Here is a 20,258-nt window from a genome sequence, read left to right as displayed (position 1 = left end):
GTGGTATGAAACTACTACTGACTCCACATTTTAAAGCTGCACCTGGCTGTACTTTACAAATAAAATTATCCCTTTTCATGCACACTCACAGAGCCATTGAGATGGTCACAGAGTCCTTCAGAATGGAAAATGACACACATTTCAAATAATCTGCCTGTAATTCTACTTACCTTAGAGATATTTCTGAAGTAGAGGGGAAAAAAAGAGCAGACAATAAGAAAGGCCAAACAAGAGCACTCCAAGAGTTGCTCAGCATCAGGTTACAGACAGTAACTTTTAAGGCAAACCACCTGCAGCTTCTGGCTGGTCTAGCTCATCAGCAGAATGAAAATGGAACATGAAGTTCCAGGAGGAGCTTTAGGATGATCCACAACTTAAATGAGATGAATGAGCTGATAAAAGCAAAAATCAAAGGAAGGGCTCCATGCTGACTCAAAAGCAAAGAGATGTGAACCAGCCATAGCCCTAATTAGGCAGATCATAACGGAAGGTTTGAAAGAATCTTCTGGCAGGCTGAGAGGAGGAAAAGACTTAATGAATTTTAATACCAAGAGTCATCATTTTATCTGCAAGATGATAAAATATGGCTTCTTTGATAATAAGAGACAATAACATCTCAGGATGTCCCTTTTGATTCTATGTTTTAAGCAGTACAAAAAGCACACAATTTGTCTCTGACAGAATTTCTGCTAATATTTCTTACCCACACATGGAGTGAAGTAATTCGCTATTACTGGGCTGTGTTTAAAAAATCAAGTAGGTGGAACACTGTGAAGAGGTTGACTTGACTAAAATTAAAATTGGTTTAGGGAGTCCAGCTTTTGAGTACTTGAAAAAATTCTCTGGTATCCAAGCACTCTTTTGTGCCACTTCCCATATTATCCTCACAGCTGGAATATGTGAAATGTGGAAAGAGCTTTTTGCCTTCTTACCACAAGGTAGCAGAGTTTGCAAAGCCTGTAAATTCCTAAAATGCTCCTTTCACATAGGAATCAAACCCCTTTCCACATCATAGATTATTTATTCCTTGGTCTTCCAGATGTCAAGGTTTTCCCTGTTTTATCAATGTCACACTCCTTTCCTCACTCAGGATCCTCTTTAATCATATCTAAGAGCATTCTTTTTTTACCCCCTCACTTCCACCTTTCCCTAAAGTATCTCTTTTTACACCTCTTGCCCAAATCCTTTCAACACAAGTTATATTTTTCTTCCCTTCCTGAGATACAAGTTTGGCTGTGCCTTTTGATTCTTTTCTCCAAATAACTTCCTTCTGTTTGCTCTTGCCTCTCATAATGAATGCTGTGTGAAAGTTTGCACCTTTTTCTTTCTCACAATATGGGTTTTGCTCTCTCAGCCATGCAATGGACTGTCCCCTTTTTGAACTACCAAATTTTCCCATTACACCTTCCCATCACTTAATGTTTCCAAGCCCAGATAATTTCAGCCTGGCAATGTATTTCCCTTTTTCAAATTTTACTTAATTTTACCCATGTAACATTTCTTCCCCACTTTGTTGATCTAAACAGTCACACTGTACCAACAGTTGCTTATTTATTGGGGAAATATTTAGGATACTAATCACTAAGGATACTGCCATACTACAACTCCCTCATGCATTGGATAAGCACAGATCACATGTATCTCAAGAAATTTTAATTTTTAAGAATCCTACATTCATTTTAAAATTACCTTAAAGTCCAGTAACTCTAATAAGTGCATGAAATGTCAGTTGAGTTGATTCAGATGGCAATTTTAGGAGAAATAAAAAAAATTGCATCTATGGCTGTATCAAAAATAAATAACCATCACTGGAAAAAAAAAGAGTTACTTCTATTCCATTTTAAACAATTTACTAGTATTTCCTGCAAGGCTACATACAAGAAACTATTTTAAATAACATTAATACAAACTAAAAAAAAGTCAGAGAACTTGAAGTTAGAAAGATTTCATCTTTCTCTCACATAAAAAAAGACGTAATAGATATGACTCATCCAAACAACTATATTATAATAACAGTAAGAAAACGCTTAAACAAAAAGGTTTTAAATGAGGGAGCTAAAATTCAGGCATCTAAAGCCATGTGTAGGCACTGAATAGCTGGTTTAATTTTCAAGGTTGCAAACACTTTGAACTTCCAAAGAGTTTAAGGTGACCAACACATATAGAAGTCCCATTAACACTTATCCACATAATCTACTCATCTGAGTAGGTCCATCAAATTAAAAAGCATTTGTATGCATAAAGCACATGACTGTTGTTTACAGGATTAAACTATATGCTGATATATGGATTCAGTTGTCTTATTTAAATCTCAAAATTTAAACTTTCAATCACAACAGTTAAAATATGATTTCTTTATTTCATTATGCATTTTGGATGCATGCTATAGTCTTTTAAAACATATACTGTGAGGAACTCCCAGTAGGTTTTAAAATAGAGCAATTAGTACCTTTTTTTTCCCAAAATGGCAACCAGAGTCTTCATGATCAATGTATTATTTGAAATATTCAGGTCTACAAATAAGATAAATCATTGAGAAGCCATACATTTCCTTATTGACCATATTATTTGCACGGCTTGAAAGCAGAGATTTCTGCTTAGAAATTGATGACATAGCTCTGGAATTTGAGAAGTTTATGTAACTTCCTAAGTGCCTACAAAAGAAACTTCATCTTTTATACTGCAAGTTTCAAGCAGGGATCAGTATATACAGTTAAATCAACACCTCTAAATACTTCATTAAAATCAGGATACTGGCCATCACAACACCATTAATATCAGTTAGTTAAACATCTTTTGAGTTGCTAAATGAACATACACTTTTCAACATAAGGAGTTTTAATCATTCACCCATTATTATTGACCAGGTCAGTGTCACATTATTATTTGCCTTTACTATTTTTGTTCTAATAAATCCCAACAGCAAAATAATTAGGTTGCTCATTTTAGCACAAAGAAAAGGGGCTCAGTTCTGCAGACACTTTTCAAGTGTCTAATTTTGTAAATGCTGATGGTCATAGTCTTCTACAGAAAATAAAGCCTGTGACAAAATGTGTGGACCATAGCAGTCATTATTGGTATCAAGTCTGCAATGGCCAGAGAGCTGCAGCACTGAAATTGCAAGGTAAGAACATATCATCAGCTCTTTAGACAATTTAAAACTTAATAAAGGCTTCATGTGCACTTCATTGTGTCTACTCACATATCTTCAGCTACCACCAATTCACCTTGGTTTCAGAATAAAGCTCTCAGCTATTGTAGTTCCATCCAAGGTTTTAAAAGCAAACCAAACTAAAATCATTAAGGCTGTTTTATGTCCTTGTCAACTGGATTTACTTAGACCCAAAGGAACAACCACTTTGAGGACCCTCAAGTGGAGTGAGCAGTCTTGTCAATTCCAGGAAAAGTCATTGCATCCTTTGGAATAATTAGTCACCAACATCACCATCTCTGTCACCTATGAGCCACAGAAAATGAAAACCTATAGCTAATAAGGCAGTTCCAAGCAGATCTCCCAGTGCAGTAAGATAAGGGATAGAAAAACTGTCAGGGTCTTTTCCTTTTTTCCAGAAGTGATGCACCATCCAGTCAGCAATCCACAACAGAGTAAACACCTACACAACATCAAACAAACAAAATCTGTATTATTACCATGTAAATGACATCAAAAGGAAGTCAACAGACAACATTATTGTCTCCATACTAGACCAAAGTGTTGTATACCATTGTTTTCGAAAAATATAAATAATTAATATGAATGAATTTCAGACAACTAAAGCTCCCCACAGCCAGAGAGAGGGGCACTTAGCCAATTTCTCAATCACATGCATTGCTGGAAGGAACATACTGAATTACTGACAGCATTTTTTACCCAGACTATGCTTGAGGACTTCTGAAAATGGCAAGAAAGGCCAAAAAAGTTCCACCAAACGTGCAACTGCACTTCTCACATAACACATCATTCTGTAAAGAGAGAACATAAGTAGGGCTTTGAGATAATTCAGAACCAAATCATGTTGCCTCACATGAATACACTCAACCCAGGCATAATTCCTGTTTGGACAGGTCTAGCACTGACCTGAAATCAGATGTCATATAAAGAATAATAGGTCAAATTAAGAACAGTTTCACCTGGGTTGTGTGAACTGCAAAAAATGGCCTAGAACCTACTTTTATGCCTGAAATACCACCTTCACCCCTTCTGTAATAAGGCACACCTGCAATATATATTATGAAATTGTCACTCCAGGCTGAATTTGTCCCAGAGTAAAAGAATTAATTCCCAGCTGTGAATGTCTGAACATTTGAGAGGCTTGATCTTCATACCAAAGGTATGCATAATTATTAATCCAATTTTAGAAAAGGATCCTTTTAATGTTGCACATATGTATGATTCTGGTTCAGTGGAATCATGTGGTGTGGAATGGCACAAGACAAATGGAGAAAGGACCACTGAGTTTCATTTCTTCTTGTAGCCTCTAGGAGCTGCTTAAGTTGAAATAAATTCTCTATTTTAGGTATTTTTAGTTAATCAGATCTTTAAAAAGGGTAAACTTAAGACATGTACTACCATAATTAATTTTTTAAAACTCTACAACTTACATTTAAAATAATGTAGGTATCAATATAATGCAGTATCTAAAGCAGTAAAAAGTACAACAATAATATTTTATTTACTAAATAATCAATTATCAGCACAAAAGCATCCTTATAAATGTATACACTCATTCACTGAAATATTGATCAGATGGTTGAAAGACACTTCACTATAAGCACAGCAAAATGAATGTCATAAAAATAATTGTGTTGAAAAAGCTTCTTGATTAATCCTTGCTTTGCAAAAGTGTATGTTAAAATACAAGCCTGAATTTATAATTTAAAAAAAGAGAAAGGAGTATTTGCTAAATGAAAAATGCATGGCTTATTTATATAAATGTATCTTTTGAAAAGGGAACTCTGTAGTCCAAGCTAATTATGCAAGTCCTAGGTGTGCTGACTGGAATCCAAACAAATATATTTAAAACAGATGTTTTCTTTGGAAGACGATCAGCTTCCTTGAGTCAGCTCCTTCTTCTTCCAGAGACAAAAAGAGGCCTGTTTATAAAAGATCCTGCACATTCCCATCTCCTGCAGGATGCGCTCAGAAGACGCTGCAGCACCCCACATCAACAATGGTTACGCGTGTTCCACTGGAAGATGGGAGCATTCATTCCAAGAAAAATATACACTGCATTTATATAGCACAACCAATTAGACATAACATACACACTGCATTTTAGATGACAGTATTCACTTTTGACTCTTAAAAATCACTACATCAAAACCTTTCAGTTGGCTGTATGTTTTCCATCCTGAAATTAGACTACAGTGTTAAGTGGGCAGTTTGGAAAGAAAGCTTTTGTGAACCTTCCCAAATAATTAGTTTTGCTGTGCTAAGGTACAGGTGCACAACAGATAATGCAAAGTATAACAAGTCTGCATTCTGTAAGTCGTAAGAAAAATATATAGCAGATTATATTAATTGGTGCTTGTAACAGCATGTGATGGCAATTGGAACTTAGTGCTTACAAATTAAGTTATAAGACTGCAGTTCCAGCCTTCACTTATTTTGGTGAAGGAATGGTATCATCCATCATGCATTTGCATGGCTAGAAACTCATTAACATTTAAGAATTATAGGGCTCAGTCTTTGGAAATGGTTACTTATTTGCTCACATCAGTTTTTAACGCAAGACAGAATCTATGTGACTAAGACTTCAAGAAGATTTTGCTTCTCATCACTGTTAAGAGAAGGCAATCAAAGTCATCAATCAATTATTATTTTGGGGAGAAAAAAAAAGAAAAGGAAAGAAAAGGAAAAAAAAAAAAAGAGAAGCACCCTACTATGAGTTTGCTGAATTTTTGAAAGACAGTCTTGCATTCAGAGTGATAAGTGACTCACAAAGATCTGTCAGATAAAAAAAGAAGTCATGAAAGAGACATTGCAAGATGACACTTCGTGATTTGTGAGATTTATTTATTTATCAGTGACAGATACTTCTGTCAGTAAATTGATGCAGATGGCACAGCAGTACAAACACTGTGCATTTCTGCCCTGCACTCATGCTATGATGAAGAAAGCATACTTCTCCCAACTGAAAACCAGCTGGTTTTGGGGAAAAAATAAAGGGATGAACATCACAGAAAAGCCTAATAATACAGTACAAAAATTAGATGTTTAGCATGAAATGCTGTAGAAAATTAGTAAGAGAAGCTTGTAAATACATACAGCACTGTTCAAGATGTGAGTTGAAATTATTTAGTATAGAAATTATTTAATATAGAGAGTTTTCTGCAAAAAAAGGAGATGAGTAGTAGTAGAATTATGAAACAAAGCTCTAGGAATTCTTCCATTCTGAAGGATGAAATAACTGCAGGGTTTAAGAAAGGGAAAAAAATAACTAAATATCTATATAAAAAGATCTGGCTAAGAAAAGACACTGAATAGTCACTGATCAAGGAAAAAAAAGGCCCCAGAGACAGGATTGCAAAAACACTAGGAAAATTCCAGATGTTTCGATAGTTTAAAAGGAAAACCATGCTATATTATTATCATTATTAAAGGGAAAAAAATCACAATCAAAAGAGAGGAAAATAAAACTAAAGGCATGATCAGAATTAGAATGCATTTCTAAAAATCATCCTTCGGTCTCACTGTCAAAAAAAGTCCGCAGAAGCAGCAGAATACAGAAATAAGAGTAGGAGGGAGGGGAAAAGCTTGAAAAACCCTAATTATGAAGAAGCTAAAAATAAAGAATAGAAATACTCATATTATTTGGTACAACAAGGGATGGAAATTGAGAGTAATTCTTGATACTGAACTTTCTGACTCAAATTATGAATTTCAGATTGGAAGTAAAACTGAACATGAATACTTAAATATGAGTGAGCTTTACTATTGCATAAGTTCAAATCTTATGACTGCAAGACTAGAAATGGGAATAAAACACACTACAAAGCAGGATTTTTCCTTTGCTATTGTGCATAAAATTTACTTTCATTCTTGATCAAGGTCTTTAGATACAAATAACAAGGAAAAGTTAGGTGAAGAAAATTTATTTTTGATCTTTTGCGTGTAGTACATCTGTATTTTCTCATGGAAATAATTTCTTATGATCTCTAAAATGGGAAAAGACTGAAACTCTATTATTTAAAATAAAAATACATAACTCCTTCCAAACATTCTTAATACTATCTATGCTTCCTATAGCCTAATTAATAAGTTGCAGGATGCTATAATACTTTTATTGTTTCTTTCATCTGGAAAGTTTGTATGTCATCAGTGTATGCACGTCAAATTCACAGTGATAAAAGGGTAATATTCAAATGAAGAATATTGGTAAAGCAGAGTGGAATTGTTCACTTTTATATTAATTTATACATTAGTTACCATGATAAGTAAATTCTACCACCAAGCTGGAAAATTAAATTGTTAAACTGCCTGTTGCTAGTACTGATGATTCCACCTTAAATTTTTTCCATCTGAAGGTGCATTACAAAATAGTTGCATTCTATTACTTGAGACAGGAAACACAGATGTAAATAAACTTAGGTAATATTTTTTCAAATGTGTTTTAAGTCTCCTTTACTTTCAAAATTCCACTGACTCAAAATTTACCCATAACTTCACTATGAAAAGATCCTGCAATTACTGGATAAGAACTCTTACAAATCCATGAAATTCAAAGGTAAATTTATTTGTTTTTTTAATTAGGACTAAAAAAATCCCATTTAAGAATCTCTGAAGACTACTGTGTTCAGACTCTGCCATTCTCACCAGAGTTATTATTTAGGTCTTCTAGTGGCTTTGAAAAGTCATTAAGTTAATTTTCAAATTATACTTTACATGTCTCCAATTTTAAATGGCTTTTGATGAGTAGTAACTGTAAAGTGCTTGTAGTAGAGCTACACTGAACTCTCTGAGTTTCCATTGTCTACAGCCAGAAATCTGTAATCAGTGACCTCTCAGAGTAGGGACTACACACATTTTTCAAAAGACATTTTTCTGCACAGTTTTCTCTGGTAGCGTATCTGGCGTGTATCATGTCCAGAGGGGACATGTTTCACTGTTTCCTCCAAACATGCAGAGATTTTCTTCAATGCCTGGCTGCAAAGAAACCACTGAACAGCAAGTTTTTTCTTGCTGCTGTTCTTTGTTTTATAGCTAAGTGGCATCAGCTCCTTTAAGGTACCCAAGTGGCCAAGACAGCACAGCGTACACTGATGTCAGACTAAGACCTCTTTGAAGTAAAAAAGAGAATACCTCTTTAACTGAAGTAGTTTCTGTGTTTCTGAGCCAGTTTCATTATATTGATGTAATTCTGCAGGAAACAACTTTTTTTCTTTTTTTTTCTTTTTTTTTTTTTTTTGGATTTCAGTTTGAATCAAGTTTTTCAGATTGTCATCTTGATTTCTTTGTAGCTTTGCCAGACACCCTGGCTTGACCAAAACAGTCCTAATTTCAAGCTGTTTCTCAGCTATGTGCTAGGATGTGTAACCCAGACCAGTAAATGCTCTGGTATGCTCAGCCTGAAGTAGCTATTGCACAACTCAGTGTGTCATGCTACATACACAAGCACTTTGAGCTCAGCCTTCTGGAGGCAAAAATGAGAAATCCCTGCTGTGACTTGGTAGGAGCTGGGCTTCTACCCCAGATAGCAACACGGCTGGAAAGGAAGGAGCTTTTGGTACCCACGGTCAGACCCCAATGAGTCTGGCAAGTCTGCTTGTCATGCTGCAAGTAGAAAGCACTGAACATACAGAACTGTCCAGATTTGGGCTTGGCTTTCCATATTTCCTTGAAATATAGTCTCTTTAGCAGTTATACGCTTCATCTTTTGGAAATAACCTTTCCTGTTAGAAAAAGCAATATTTAAAATGCATCAATATTTTGTCTATAAACACAACCTTCCTTTTTTCTCTGTAATGTACAGTATATCCCAGGAGTTATGTTTCCACATTAGAGAGGCCCATACCATCATTAGAATCATCACACTGGTGAGAAATCCTAGACACTTTTGATGTGAGCAGGAAGTTGTTATGAGCACCACTGAACTCTTGGTTTTCTATTGCCCCAAACAGCCCTGAAGCACTGCAAAAGTGACTTCACAGCTGTGCACATCTGACCTTCCCTGGGTAAGAAGAATTTTGGAAATACTTACTTGCCTGGTAATAGCTCTGGGAATCTCCTATTGTTTGTTTATTCCCCGAGACTTTAACATAACTGTGTGCTCAGATTTGGTCAGTAGGTGTGAAAATTCCTCACAGGGCATTTTACTGGCTTAGTGAGAACACACAGAACAGAGGCTGCCTTTGAGTGCCCTGAGCTGAGTGCCAAGACTGACAGCTTGGCAATTCCAGAACTGCTCTCCTTCTGCTGCAGCCTGACAAGACAGGGGATGAAACTCTGCTTGGTGTACAGCCTCATACAGGACAAAAATACTTGTGCCTTTGTGAGGAATAAGAGGACAACTGTTTCCCAGTTAATAGAACCCTCGTAGGTCAAATGCCATATTGTAACTGCATACAGTGTGCTGTGCATGTTTGTGGCTTGTTCTAGTAAGATTTTCAAGGAAAGAGTATTCCTCTTACTCATCAAATCCAAAATGCACTTTAAGACATTATACTGGGCTTGATTAGGCACACTGGCTTGCCCTGATACTGTACAGTGCATTGTTTTTGATTTAGTTCCGATAAATAGCTTATTTAAATTACATGCTGTGGAGAAAATATCTAAGAATATCTCAGAACAGGTAGGGAGAAGAGATGAACAAAGCTGGTAGGCCTGAGTGGTGAAAAGACAACAATCAAACAATGAAAGTATCAGATTTGGATGAAAATTAAACTAACTCTCTGACTCAAACTGCATAGAGCTTTCAATACAAATAAATTCCATTTTTATCACTTTGGAATGGATAGTGAAGTTTACAGGCAATTCGAAAAAGTCTTGTTAAAATGTAAAATATAATTCATATATATGTTACAGTTTTACTGTAGCGATAATGTGGGATAGCATAAACGGATAGAGACAGAGAGGAATATAAAAGGAACAATCAATGTCTTTGTATTAACATTTTCTTGATTTTTTTTCCCATTTACTCCAACATTCCATTTAGAGTTCTACATTTGCCATTTCTCTAACCCTTTCCTCTCCATTTTAAATAAATAGAGCTGGACTGTCAGAAATAATAAACAGAATCAAAGTTAACTAACAATCTATTGCAGTCCAATGTAAAATATGTCATTAAATAATTTAACACCATACAATAGTCACTTTAATTTTAAAGACAGAGAATTAATTTAATTGCTGTTGTTATTTTTTAATTTAGCATTATTTTTAAACATAGTGAGGAAAAACCTACATAGGTGGTATGTTGCCACAATCATTTGCAGCAACCCTCTCTGCCCCCCAGCTCAACACAAGTAAGGAATGGCAAAGGGCAAAGCAGTGATAACAAACCTCCTCACAGGACTGACCATCATTAATTCCTACATTTGGGAATCACTGTATTCTGCTAAATTATCATCTATCACCTCAAATACAAAATATCCAGCTTGAAAGCAGGATTTTAATTTTTGATATCCATTTTCACATACCTTCCATGCAAAGTAAAAATAAATCAAAGTCCAATATATTATAAAAAAGGCCCAGAATGCAGATCTGTCACTGCTCAAAAGACTGTTAATGCATTTGGTTTGTTGTTAATTAAAATAATAATACTTAGCTGTGAGGTTTTTCAGTTTTACTGCAGAACTGGAAAAGCACTCACTGAGAGAGCAAAAATATAAAAGAATTCAGCAAAAATAAGATCAGTAGCTGTTAGGTTATGCCAAAATAAATGGCAGCTTGAAAACTGTTTTTTGCAGTTTCCGGGTGCATAGATGATGTCACTGAAAAAGGGAAGAGGAATGAATACAAATATTTAAGTGCTTTCTTTGAGAAGAAAAGCATGAAACTGCAGTATGGAAGTACTTCAGACTGACAGGTAAATAAAATGTGTTGAAGATTTAAGGGTTAAAGCAAGCATCATCTCTCTGAAAACTAAATCTGCTCTAATTAGAGGTATGCAACCCTACAATAATCACTGCTAGAAAAATGCCAGAATAATTCAAATGGGGAAAAGAATCTATCAAATATTTTCAGGTCTTAAAAACCAAGGTGTTTCAAATTGTAAATATGTCAAGAGAAGTTATAGTTTGCAATACTGGTACTCAGTTTCCAAGTAAATACATCACAAAATGTCTTTAAAGACAGACGATAAAGAGGAAAAAACAATCCATTAAAAGGAGCAGGGAAAAAGAAGAAAAAAAGCTATATGTCTGCTTTATTGGTGAAAAATCAAGAAAATCAGGTGTGGCCTGATGTACTGCAATAGAGATACATGACTAAAATCTGAATACTCCAATCAGGTCCTGAATTAATGAAAATGCAACTTTACACCTGTATACATGCTGCTGCTGGGTTTAAATTACTATGTCATTTGAGAGTCCTGCCATAATGCCTTAACTTGGTTTTCAGGTGAAAGCCTGAAATTTCTGCATTTCTCAAGTCTTGCTGCTGAAGAAAAAGTGTCCCTAAACATGCTGTGATTGCAGTTCTGTGAGCAGGAGGACTGGATTTATGAATTCAGGTTGATTCCCACATGAAATCTTGGGAGTTTAATACTGACAGAAATCACACTGCAGTCTTCCATTACCAGGGGCTGTTGCCCCAACCCAGAGAGAACAGATAAAGGAATAGCATCATTTCCTCAGGAAAACATGTTATAAAGCAAGTGATAAGGCTAGAAACTAGGAATATTATCTAAGAGGGAAATGAAAACTAATTTATGTCTGTTAGTATGACACTCTCATTTGCAAAGGTTGAAACATTACCAGCCATGTTCTACCAGAAAGGTGTAAAATTCCCATGTAAAATAGTAACAGCTTTTGAAACCTTCCTTATTGAGATAGCAGTGGGAAAAAAAAAGGGAAAATTCAGAACACTAAAAATTATAATTTCATTAAGTATTGATCTGTTGATAATGTTGGTTTTTTGTATTCTAAAACTAAATTGGTCACATTTTTCAAGGCAGTATGTATATTTAAATTATGGATATTTCAATTACACTTCTACTGTGTAACACAAATAGTCACTTTTTGGTTTTAAGGTGTAATGAAATTATAGTTAATTCAGGCAACTCATACCTAAACATTAGGTGTGACTTTAATAAAATATTTAATTTTGTATTAGTGTTTTCTCAAAATGAAATCATTTCATTTTAAGACATTGCTATTTCAAAAGGCATCTTTCAAGAACTGCCCTTGCTGGGTATGAACAGCCCATTAGGTAAAAAAGCCAAATAAGGTAACAAAGTTTGACAATTAATGCAATTACTATTTCTTGTACAGTGTTTGCTGTCATATGAATTTAAACTCATAAATATTAAGAACACACCAAGGAAGCTGTTATATTTTCATCTACTGGACTATGTTAACTAAAACAGTAATGTTGAACCACTTCAGGAGATTTCTTTAACAGTTTTCTTTTATTTTCCTTATTCATAAATGCTACCTTTCCTTCTTTCCATTTCCCTTCCCTTCTTTCCATTTCCCCTCTAGCTGATTAAAATGATGGGGGTTTAGATGCAATGGTTCCAAAAGCATGTAAAAAATGCATGACAAGGAGATAAAGCAGTCGTGTGTTCTGCAAAGCACTCACAACAACAGCACACCTGTGTAAGTCATATATTTGTGCAGATAATCAGCTACTTCAGAGCTCTGCTGAAAGCCTCTATTAAACCACACCTTCTTGTACCCTTCAAGAGATTTCAGATACCAGAAAAAAAATTATTTTCTTCAAGAACTTGATTTTGTACAAGCATTTGCCAGGTGTACTTATTCTTACCTGTAGCAGAGCTGCAAACAAATAGACTGCTATAAAGATGGGGGTTAAGGAAGTGTGTCCGCTTTTCATTAAGTGGATAGTGTACAAGAAAATCAGGTGTCCAGGAATCACCAAGAGAAGTAGAACTTGCGCTGATTTGTTATTTACTCCTACAAATAAAAACAAACAAAACAAAACAACAAAAACAAAAAAAAAAAAAAAAAAAAAAAAAAAAAAAAAAAAAAAAGAAAAAAAGAAAAAAAAAAGAGGGGAAAAAATCCAAAATTTGGTTTAGCTCTTCAATTCCTATACTAGATTTTTACCCATTTCAATATAAAAACTTCAATTTTTTGAATTCCACAGTGTTGGCTACTGTGGAACAGCAGGCATTATTTTCCACTAGAAGACTCCTTGAGGAATTTCACTGTCTTCCAGAAAAGGTAAGCAAAGCCTTTCTGGAAAAGGGTGCAAACTGCCTTCATTCTGTGCTCACGTAATACCATCTACATTTTCTGACTTCCTAAAGTCTTACTAGTGAAGAGGATCTTTTGGACTCCATATTCAAGACATCCTCAAAAATACCCTATATTTCTAAAAAGTAATCCCACATTTACCACTTTCACATCTGTTTTAATTAATTTAATAAATATGGAAGTGTAATACATGGCAGTGACACATCACATTTCACCACATCATTACTACATACTACATCATTAGGAAAGTGGGAAATACAGGGGAGGAATAAGCTGTGAAGAAACAATCTAGAGAGAAAATGGCAAAATGGAAATGGAAAGCAGGCATTTGGCTTAGTAATAATGTCTGATACAATGTTTGGCCCTAACAGGAAATTGGTTTGAAGTTCTGAAGGCAGACAAAAGTTGGGAGCAGGTAGAGAAGCTAAGGAAAGTTGAAGGCTGGAAGCTTTCTGAGTGGTTATCCCAGTGTCCTGCCTCACCAGCCCTCTCCAGGGCTTCACCCTTCTCTGTGCTGCTCTCTACTCATCCACCCCTCAGGGAGTTTCTTGTGATTCTCACAGGCAAACAGATACAGGCAAAGGAAACTGCCAAGCCTCACCCAGCCTTGGAATTGCACACAGCAAGTTCAATTCATTGCCATTTCTCATGGTGGTACAGTCTGGCACACGGGGTAAAGTGATGTGAGATGGGATTTTTAACTAAGACATACCTGTACCACAGTATGTTCTGCATGGGTAATAGCAACCCTTGGCCTCCTCTGGCAGCTCTCCAGGAATGCTATGTAAATGGAGGTAGGTAGAAATTCTGCTAGCTTGAATAGCTACTAGATTGCCACCAATACCTGAAATGCAAAAGCAAACCAATGAAAAATGGTCAACTATTTCTTTTTCCTCTGGTAGGCAATGTTTTTGCACATTTACCAACTTCCTCTATGTTTATCACAGTACCTTACATACAAAAGTCAAAATTACAAATATCTTTAGAATGTATATTAGTTGTAGACAGGCTGCAAATCATTAAAATCAGTCAAAAAAAAAAAAAAGTAGACTACAGTTTAATGTATCACTGGGTATTTGGAGATCAGTTTTGAATCATGGCAAGTGCAAAAAGTCCAAAAGGTTCCATCTTATGCTTTCTCATAGGTGAAACACTATTTTATCACTGCCTCTTCTTTGTAAATCCCTCTTGGATCACCAGAAGTATGACATAGTTGTGCCACTGCTGGATTACCTCCCCAGGAGAGTATTCCTGGCCAGGGTGAGTAATGAAAGCAGATACACTCACTACCACAAACATAAATGCAGACTTCACACACAGAACCACAGAGCCAGAAAAGGCTTCAAGAGTTAATGTATTCATTCCCCTCTGACAGAAAGCATGAGTAACTACAGCCTTCTGCCACTCATAATTCAGGCTGAAAGAGCAAGATGAGTGTCTGAACAGCTGATTTTTAAAAGAATGGTAGTGATAGAGATTCTACTTTCTTTTTGAAAAGGGGCAATGAGTACAAGTTGTACCAGCAGAGCGTTCATTTCAATATAAGAAAGAAATTTCTTAGAGTGAGAAAAATCATTCTTTGGAACAACCAGCCCAGGGATGTGGTGGAGCCCACTTCACTGGAGGTTTTCAAGATGTGACTGGAGCAGGTGCTAGAAAATCTCATCCAGGCTGCCTTTCTCACGTAAGGTTGAACCAGATAACATTTCAAGGTTCCTTCTACTCTGGGCTGTTTCACGTTCTATGAATTTTTACTTCAACAAACACAAAACTAAAACAACTTGTTATATCCACACTGCAGAATGCAGTAACATGAAACCCTCCTATTACTATATTCAAGCTGCCTACTTGCATATCAAGCACATGCTTTTTCTTTCCCTGCTTCAGATGCTTCACATAGCAATGGGTTGGTCTGAGAAGTAGAAGTAATGCAGATTTTGTCCCCACATCAGAAGGAGAGAGGCCTTGTTTATTGTAGCTGAATTAATTTGTTTATCTGATGCTTAGGGTTTGTCTGGTTGCAGAACAAGTATTTGTGGTGACCAGAAGACACTGTTTGCCAATTTTTTTTTTTGTGACTATAGAGTGGTTAGCACAGAGATCTAATACTGAGATCTGAAAGATGTCCTGCCTCACTGTTACTTAAAGACAGTAAATGGCTGAAGCTAACAAGTAGGTCTTTTAAGCAAAAACCTCAGATACAAATCAGGAAATGCATGTTCCCAGTCAGGAGAAACAGGGATAAAAGATGAATTACCAAAAGGCTGAGTCAGAGTTTGCGAAGAAAATTAAAAGAGCAGTAGATCATTCTTCAGATGAACTACAAGAAAAGTACCAGGGATTTATCCAAACTGGGAAAGGCTTAAAAAGATTAAAACCAATCTAAATAGGACTCAAAGTCTGTCCCTCCATTGAGAACAATAAATTAAAGATTTCTGACTAAGGAGAATAAGGTACAGAAAGAGAGGCAGAAGTAAAATTAAGGATCAATGTACTACATTTGGATGGGGATCAGAAAATTTATGTGACTGAATTATGAAAAAGCTGTTATGTAAAACCTCTTCTTAATAGAGCTACAAAGTGGGAATAGTGCCATATGACTGGAAAATATGAAACAGTTTCTGCTAAAAATGAGGACATAAAGGCAATCTGGGCAATTACAATCAGGCTAACAACTGCAATAACTGTTTTATTCACAATAATATTAAGAGAAAAAATTAGTAAAATATTCTGCCACTATCTGCTTCTCTTATAGCATTACAAAAAGAAATAAAGGATAGAAGTACATAGGGCTGGTTTGAGTTTTGTAGCAATGCAACTACAAACCACTTTGGCACAACTCTCTAGATTTTAAGTATTTCCTAGGATGTGTGTAATTTCCTTTTGGTAATTATTTGCTTCAACAAATTCAGACACTCAGAAATACAATAGGTGATCAGGACATTTTTCCCTAGTTAATAATACAGAAAACTGAATGAGATATTAAAAAATCTGTCTGGACAACAGACAATAACAAGTCTATGAAAGAAGGTGTAAGATTGGTCATCAGTCCTTTGATGGATAGCTATTAATGACAAACCTTTTCACTTTTATAACCATCATTTAGAGAAAGTATTCCCCAAGCCCCATTGCTCATGTAGATAGCAAGAAACTACTGACAAGTATCAAAAATTATTCTAAAAGAAACTGGCCAGCCATGGAATACAGGTAAAGGAGGTGATAGCTGCTCTGCAAAGGAAGCTGACAAGCTAACCAGAACACATAGTGGAGTGTGATTTCAAGAGGTGTAAATAATTACAGCTGAGTTGAACAATCTATTTTAGCTAAATCAAAATGAAATATTTGTATGTTCGGCAAAATTACTTTAAATTTTATTTGTCTGAGCCTCGATAACCTAATATTAGTGGTATAATTTGAACTCACAGAAGATAGCCAGGTACAGTGAAGTGTACATGCTCCTAGAATCCATGCATCCTGCTCAGTCTCAGCCAGCCAACAATGTATGGTGGTGACAGCAGCAGTGTCACTGCATTTTAGTTCTGTCCATTCACTATAAATTCTTTGAATTATTTTTGAACTTTTGGGCCAATTTCAACCATGTCTGACACAAGGACAGACATGCTAACTACTTCCAGGCATGCTTAAACAATCTACCAAAAACAAAACAGCGACCAGATGAATAAAAGAAAAAATCCAAAGCCATGTCCTCAGTGAGACAATGACAGTAAAATGAGTTACATAGTTCATGGCATAAGCATGAGCAGGCCAGCTGGCCAGTCAGCGCTCAGCTTGGAGAGAGGCATGATGCCTCTTGCTCAGCCAACAGCTCAGTGAGCCAGAAGAGGAATGGCAATGTTATGGAAAGCAGAGGGAAAATGGAGAGGACGTTGTGAGCAGTGGGTATAGCAGGAACATGAGGCAATAGGTTGAAAAGACTGCAGGTTGAAAAGACTGTCTAAAAACCTCAGGGTACAAATGAGAACAGAACCAGGTCTCACTATTCTGCTGGTCACAGAATGACTAGTATAAGGCTGAATGAATCACTTCATATGTACAGAGATACTCAAGTTTGTTTGGTAACAGCAGCTACTGTGCATGTGCAATAAGTATCTCAGCTACACCAGATTAATCAGATCCCTGCAAGAAACAGAAAACAGATAAAACTGCGTGGGTGGGCAAGATGTCGATATGCAAAACTGATAACTTCTCAGCATCTTCTAAATGTATAAAATGGTCACATGCTCAGTAGCTGCTCATATTATTGAAAGCTCTGTAGATGTATATGAGGATTGTTTATGTGAACATTTGATTAATCTAGAAACTTTTCTCCTGGTAAACACTATTGCAAACATTGTAGCAAATACTAAATTTAGTATTTAGTATTTATATAAATTTATATAAGAAGACTGACTTCTTTAGTTTCCTTTCATTTTTGCAAGAGCTACAACATAGGGGAAAACAATTTATTTCAAAAGCAAAATCCAGCAATTATTACTTCATTCCTCTCAGAATAGCAAATGTGTTTTACTGTGCTGCTTTGTCAATAAGCAGAAGAGATGCTGTCTGCTGAAGTGTGAAGGATGTCATACTGACTTAAAACTTTAAAAGAAAATTTAAAGCCTCATCATTTTATCAAGGCAGTTAAGGGCTAAGCAAGAACATTTCTTGTAAAAATTGTTATCACAGGTCTTTTGTCTAACAAGCAAGGAAACCATATTGAAAGTAGAGCCAAAACCAGACCACGTATTTGCAAACAGGCCTATGGGCACGATTCTATGAATCATCATCTGGTAAAAGGAAATTTTTCTAACAACAGAACTAACCGTGCTATTCAGAAAACCACATTTACATCAACGAGTCTTAATACTTCAAAGCAAATCTGTGTCTCGTAACTCAGTGCAGGTAAAAAACCAAGTTAAGGGAAGCTGGATCTTGCTGATCTCAGCCTGAGATCACCCACTGCTCTGGCTAATGCACTGGGCTGGTTTTTCCCTTGGATCTTACACTGCATTTTTTGATAAATAGAGTAAGGTTTCTCAGGGAATACTGGGAGGAGTAGTTGATAAACCAGAGGGTTGTGCTGCCATTCAGAGGGAACTAGATAGGTTGGAGAGCTGGGTCAAGAGAAATCTCCTGAAATTCAACAGAAGGAAGTGCAAAGTCCTCCATATGAGTAGGAATAATCCCATGCACCGTGTTATAATTAAACAGTAAGAAATCATGGTTTAAGTACTTGTTTAGTACAAGGGGAGAACTGTACAACAGGCAACATAAAATTTTCAGAGCAGTATTCAACTACCTTATGTATGAAGTCCCCTCCTTCCCTATAGGTTCCCATCTCATTCTTCTTTTTTTGTTGTAGTTCATTTCCTTAAATACATATAATTGGAGAATTGTTCCTGTAGAAAACTGCCTCAAATTAAAGTACTGAGTGCACCAGATAAAGTGAATATACTCAGCTTTAATGACCACTGTTTTGACTGTTCACGAAAATGCAAATAGTTGCATGACGAGGCCCACAAAAAATTGTGTAAGAACAGGCAAAGCAAACCTGAGATTAAAGACTTTTAGAAACCTAGTTCTACGGAGAGGGATTAATCAGCCACAGAATAGTGTGTTGTTCCCAAGCAGCTAAAATACAGTTTGTGCAATGGGCCTAAAATCAATATCTACATAAGGGGAGAATTAGGCCAACAAAATTCCCAAATTGATCTTTCTTGTAAATCTATCTAAGAGAGGGAAGGCTAGAAGATTCTCACTTTTGCACACTCCTGAGCAAAATCCATAGCTCAAAATAGTCAGTTTTGCCAAACAGGTTTTTTTGAAGCTCAACATCTTCATCATAAAAATGAAATTAAAAGGACGAAAAAGAATCTCAGTTGCAATGGTGACCAAAAACTCTAAATTTTGGGATAATCATCTTATCTTTCAGAAAATGCAGGATTAGTTTTTGCCCTGACCTCTCTACCATTAACTTTAAAAAATCCTGGTTTATGCAAGTGAAATACTTAGATTAGAAACCTAACTAGCTACCTCTTTATATGGGTTTTTTTTTCATTCATCTTCCATTTTATTTTGAAGCATTTCTTTTAATACTTTCAAATGTTTGGGAGAAAACAGATGGAAAATATTAGCTTTCCCTAGATGGATCTTTTTTAAGAGAAAGCTTTATTATATATGCAACTATTACATTCCATGTTTGATTTGACTCATAAATAATTTCTTTCTATGACTAGTAAAAAATGTCAAAAAATGAAAATGCTCTGGATATAACTGTGTTGTGAAAACAACACAATGATTACTAAAATCTTCTAAAAATTTACAAGTAAGACTTAAAAGAAAGATCACACACTATGAAAGTATATATGCAGATTTACATGTAGAAGTTAGCAACTAAAAGGTAGTAAATCTATCACCCAATAATGCATCAGAAGAAAATAATAAAAATCAAAACCCTCCTCCTTATTCATGCCAAAATAAAGACCAAATTGTAAAGTTCTCATACAGTAGAGGTGCCTTCTGAGATTAACACAATCTTTCCAAGTCAGGATGCAGAAAAATTAATTTGCTACCCAGCCAAATTGCTCTACTCCCATCCAGGTACACTAATGTTTTCCATTGTGATTTACAGAGGCAAATTTCAGATGCTCAACTCCCTGAGACAATGGTTATATTCTAATCAAAGCACCACTCAGTTGTGAGAAAAATCAAAGTACACCTATGCTAAAAGAAATAAAAATAAATAGCTATTAAAAGATGTATTTTTTTGAGGAGGAGGAAGAATGGTTTCTTGGTATTTTTTTTTTCCCCATATTCTCCAAAACAATTTATAGTAAAAGCTCTCTGAAAAACCTGAAAGTCTGTCATTCAATTTACCCTAC

The 20,258-nt window shown here is 35.7% G+C and overlaps 1 protein-coding gene across 2 annotated transcripts in view; it reads right to left on the bottom strand.

Moving 5' to 3' along the window:
• Positions 1 to 1,452: 1,452 nt before the first annotated feature.
• Positions 1,453 to 20,258, bottom strand: part of SLC41A2 (solute carrier family 41 member 2) — a 43,661-nt gene continuing 24,855 nt past the window's right edge. For both annotated transcript variants that reach the window (XM_053978579.1, XM_053978580.1), the window contains 3 exons: positions 14,090 to 14,221; positions 12,926 to 13,074; positions 1,453 to 3,614 (listed from right to left, as the gene is read on the bottom strand). In XM_053978579.1, the coding sequence (XP_053834554.1) occupies positions 3,429 to 3,614; positions 12,926 to 13,074; positions 14,090 to 14,221 (467 nt within the window). In that variant the 3' untranslated portion in view covers positions 1,453 to 3,428. The remainder of the gene's footprint in view (positions 3,615 to 12,925; positions 13,075 to 14,089; positions 14,222 to 20,258) is intronic.

The sequence above is a fragment of the Vidua macroura genome, chromosome 5, assembly GCF_024509145.1.
Source record: "Vidua macroura isolate BioBank_ID:100142 chromosome 5, ASM2450914v1, whole genome shotgun sequence".
NCBI lineage: Eukaryota > Metazoa > Chordata > Aves > Passeriformes > Viduidae > Vidua > Vidua macroura.
The sequence above is the reverse complement of the archived record's forward strand: the minus strand, read 5'-3'. Positions and strand labels throughout refer to the sequence as shown.